At 35.6% G+C, this 4,477-nt stretch overlaps 1 protein-coding gene across 1 annotated transcript; it reads right to left on the bottom strand.

Annotated features, from left to right (window-relative positions):
• Positions 1-562: 562 nt before the first annotated feature.
• LOC143619421 (uncharacterized) lies at positions 563-3,969 on the bottom strand. The gene is made up of 10 exons (XM_077091357.1): positions 3,889-3,969; positions 3,686-3,796; positions 3,541-3,603; positions 2,796-2,942; positions 2,595-2,708; positions 2,439-2,510; positions 2,283-2,366; positions 1,904-2,004; positions 1,556-1,640; positions 563-934 (listed from the first exon to the last, which is right to left on the bottom strand). The coding sequence occupies exons 1-10, from the start codon at positions 3,964-3,966 to the stop codon at positions 563-565; spliced, it is 1,227 nt and encodes a 408-aa protein (XP_076947472.1). The 5' UTR covers positions 3,967-3,969.
• Between the last annotated feature and the right edge of the window lie 508 nt (positions 3,970-4,477).

Genomic DNA, 4,477 nt, shown 5'->3' with positions numbered 1-4,477 from the left:
TTAATATACAAGTAGTTATCCTAATAAAATTGGTTAACTTAAAACATGTTAAATTAGATCAACACCATCACGACCATGCTATCGGTGTCTTCGTTGCCGCCATCATTTCACCTCCACTGGTGCCATCATCACAACCGACACCATTGTCATAGCTACCACAACAGTTCAATCATCATCGTCGCCACTCCCCCATCTCCATCGCCAATCCTTAAACCCAGCCCCCATTTTGCTTAGAACTCGCATTTACACTAGTCCAGTTTGAAATTAGCTATACATACCCCAGCTTTAAATTAGCTGCCTGTATTGCAAGACTTGATTTTAGTTGCTTAAATGTTGGACTAATATTCTTATTGCATGTTTATATGAGGTTTGTGTATTAGGAGTATGGATGTTTCCATTTTCAAATACCCTGTTCACCACATTCTTTCAAATCCATAGCTTAATCCTTCCACTATAACATCCTATTACAACAAAACTGCAAACAATACTTTAAAATTTGCACGCAACAGTAGCATAAAATTACCAACTAAACTTGATAAACAAAACCACTTAAAATCATCCATCAATCTTCAGTCTTCACTTCAGTCTTAGCCGCCTCCTCACCTCTCCTGCCACCATCATCAACATCCAGCACATCGTCCATCATGTCATCCTCCCCGGCATTAATATCTTCCACATCATCGTCATCATCCTCGTTGTCACCACCACCTGGAATCTTACGTGTCTTGGGCCCATGTTCAAGCCTGTGTGTCTCAAGCTCTTGGTCCATTGTTTCTTGTAAGTTCAAAGTATTATCATTATTCGCATTTCTTTTTTGTCTCCCATTTTGCCACTTTTCAAGCTCTTTTTCAACATTGGCAACATATTGTTCACCAATTTGTTGTTGATATTGTGACAATTCCTCTCTCCTAGCAGCCTTCCATTCTTGAAATATCTAGTAACAAAGTAATATTTTATGTTTTATGATTTGTAGAGCGCTCAGTGAAACGAACGCGAACCGTTCGGCAGGAGTTCATTTTTTTTAAAAGTGTACAAACTCAAACAAATGTTTTTGTACATTTAATTAAACAAACAAACAAACCTGAACACATGTCTCGTTCATTCGCTTATGTTCATCAACATCTGTTTGCATTCGTTCATTTAATTCGTTTGTGTTTGTTTGTTAACATTCATTTATTCTCGTTAGTTCACGTTTGTATCAGTTTTATCTGTTTACGTTCATTAATACATCCATTAAAAAATTTTAGGACCGTTACAGTTTACTCTAATTTTAATAACTTTTTAGGCCCAACACATTATTTTAACTAGTTTTATCTCAGTCTCAGTTATGTTCATTCACATATGTTTAGTTATGTTCATTTACGTTCGTATATAATGTTAATGACCGACCATAAACAAACATGAACACACTTATTTTCTTAACAAACAAACACAAACACGAAAACCCCATTCATTTAGTTGTTCGCACTCGACCGTTTGTTCGGTTAAGGTTAAGCAAGCGTACACGAACGTGTTTGTTCAGCTTGTTTACCGACCTACATGCATATAAACTCACCTGCTCTTTCTTTTGCTCAAGTAAGGTTGAATCTTCATCAAGCGGTTTGGCAAACGAGTAATAAATATGGGGTTCGGCTGTTGTCCTGTAAAAATTACAATCCAACAACAATATGAAATGAGCATTTATAATACACGATTATATATTTAACCTAGAAACTCTGCACGTTGGGATCCTCAGGCCATCCAGCAGCTTCAAAACATAAGAAGCTTATCGTTGTCTCAATTAAATTGTGAATATGGATACTTTTTGGACCAAAATTAGAAATAACCTGCAATAAATTTAATCAAATCAGTAATCAGTTATAGCATTTGAATTAGAAATAACAGTTGTCTATAATAAGCAAACCTTAAAAAATTGCCAAGTTTTTTGTGATGCTCGCTCCACCGAAGAAACAAGAGTTCCAGTTTCTTCTCTTCTGCTTTAGCAGCAACGCGTGCTCTAAGAGTCTGTCAGAATAATCACCAACTAATTTGTTATTTTTTTATTAAAAAATATTTCAAAATGTGGTTGTCGGTCCCGCCCAACTAACCCCACACAGTCCATTTTGACCTGAAAAAAATGAGGGTTTTCGACCCAAGTAATTTACTCAAAAACTAAGATCATTATTGCACAAATGTCGTGTTTGTAACCATAATTAAAGCGTCAGTTAAAGTAAAAAATAAAGCATAATTAATATGCTCACCACTTCAAATTTTGAAACAAAAAATAGAAAAAAAAAACATACCAAATCCCTTCTCCTTTTTTCTGCAATTTGCTCGCGCTCTTGAAGCCTCAATCTTTCACTTTCTTCACGTGCTCGCTGCTCAGCCTATAACAAAGCGATCAAAATAAGATAAGTATCTTGAAACAAAATGTAATAAAGAAAATCAAAGAAACTTACTTTTTTCAAAGAATCAGATCTCCTCATATACGCCTCCGAGCCAGAGAGTTTCACATCTTCTTTCCTAAATTTCTGAAAATTTACACGTAAAAGTTGTAAATATGTTCATGCAATAGGAAGTAAAATCAATTAACTTTCAAGAATTTGATTTGTTACCTCAAGAGTTCCAAGAAGCTGTCCCAACATTCTTTTATTCCTATTAACCAAACTAGGATCCTCATCTTTTGGTATCACTCTAGGAACATTCTCAGATGGAGGAACTTCAGATTCCTAACCAAACCACAGCAACGAATAAACACAAGTAACAAGCAAATCACAACACGCAATCCAAACCAACAAATGTTTGATAAAACACACCATCTTGGATGCTCTATGAACACCATCCCTCCGAGTCCAGTTGGACATCTTTCTGTTGCTCTGGTTAACCTCTGCAGCCGCATCTTTGTTACCATCATCACCCTTTGTAGCAGCCACGTCATCCTCAACAATTTCCCCTTCTTCAATCTTCACATCCCACCAACATTTTCAAATAAACATCACAAATTAACAAACAGAAACTATTAAGAACCAAAATTAGATGTGTAAACAAACCAAATGAGCACGAACAGGGGCTTGTTCGTGTTCGTTCAATTAACTTTAACCAAACATGAACAATCGAACATAAAATTGAACAAATTTTTGTGTCCCATGTTCATTCATTCAAAAAATGGGCTTGTTCATGTTTGTTTAAAACCTAAACGAACAACAACATAAACGAACACAAACAAACAAACTTAATCGAACAAAATAGAAAAAACACAAATGAACATAATCAACCAAACAAAACCAGGTACATATATACATACACATATAATTTAAATGAGCCCCATTTATGTTTATATTTTATATAAATATAACTACGTATTTATTAAAATTTAAACAAGCATAAATAAATGGATATTCTTAAACATAAATGAACGAACAAAAAAAATATGTTCACTTTCGTTCGTTAAATAACTCATTTATTAAATAACGAACATAAACAAACTTTCCGCCAAACAATTCATGAACGTTCTCGTTTACGGTCCTAACCAAAATTAGGGTTCCAACGTATATCTCTAACCTTCACAACAGTCGAAGACAATCGCCTCTTGGGAGCGGGTTGATCCTCTTCGTTCCTATCCGCCTACACAAAACACCCAATTAGCCCAATTACACAACTAACAACACATTTACTCATCCACAATATCACAAAGGCACAATCTTACAGGTCTAACAAACCCACGCTGACGTGGCCCAGCAGCTGCAAAATTACGAGGACCGGAACCCGTACCGCCTCCGCGGCGAATACCTCTAGGATCTCGAAGGCGCTCGGTGATCTGTGGAAGAGACATTTGATCAAACAGTTGGTGTGCATAGATTAAAATTCGATTAATATGTGTATATTATATTATATGATGGTTATGTGTACCTCCCATTGTTGACGGTGAAGCTCTTCGATCTCTTTACGAAGCTCTTGCTCTGTCTTCTCGATTTGGGTGGTTCCCATAGATGATGATCTTGTTGAATGTTGAAACCCTTGTTGTTTGTGAGTCAAAAACCCTGGTTTTCTCCAGAAGCCGATGTCTAACCTGTGTTTTTCAGTTTCAGCCCATTGATCAAGGCCCAATAAATACTAACGGGGTTAACTTTATGCTATGCTAGTATGAGATTACTAAAGAAATATACATTCAAAGTCAGACTTGTCTATAAACATTTTCTAAACTCTGATTTATTCCAATTAACAGGTTATAATTGGGATTATTAAAATCAATTTTCCATGTATGATGTGCAAGCGATCCGAAACAAGCCCGAGCTTATATAAATAATAAAGAAATAATAGTGTGCTTATAAATAATAGACTTGTTTACACTTGTAAGTATAACCAAGCTCGATATAAGAAGCTCATACTCGTCATTGAACGGACTTATTTTTAGGATCGATAGAAGATCTAGAGTTAACTTAAATATTTGATTTGTTTGTGGCGTGTAGGGTTTGCTAATTGTATTACGGTTTACTAT

The sequence above is a fragment of the Bidens hawaiensis genome, unplaced genomic scaffold (assembly GCF_021521415.1).
Source record: "Bidens hawaiensis isolate Kalapana, Puna unplaced genomic scaffold, B.hawaiensis_p1.1 tig00002438_1, whole genome shotgun sequence".
Classification (NCBI taxonomy): domain Eukaryota; kingdom Viridiplantae; phylum Streptophyta; class Magnoliopsida; order Asterales; family Asteraceae; genus Bidens; species Bidens hawaiensis.
Note: the sequence above shows the minus strand (reverse complement) of the source record. Positions and strands in the feature narration are given on the sequence as shown.

Coding starts and splice junctions, on each gene's coding strand:
- LOC143619421 (XM_077091357.1), bottom strand. CDS start 3,966: ATGGGAACCACCCAAATCGAGAAGACAGAGCAAGAGCTTCGTAAAGAG. Junction 2,511..2,594: donor AGCTTCTTGGAACTCTTGAG/GTAACAAATCAA, acceptor GTAAATTTTCAG/AAATTTAGGAAAGAAGATGT. Junction 1,641..1,903: donor AAACTTGGCAATTTTTTAAG/GTTTGCTTATTA, acceptor TAATTTTTACAG/GACAACAGCCGAACCCCATA.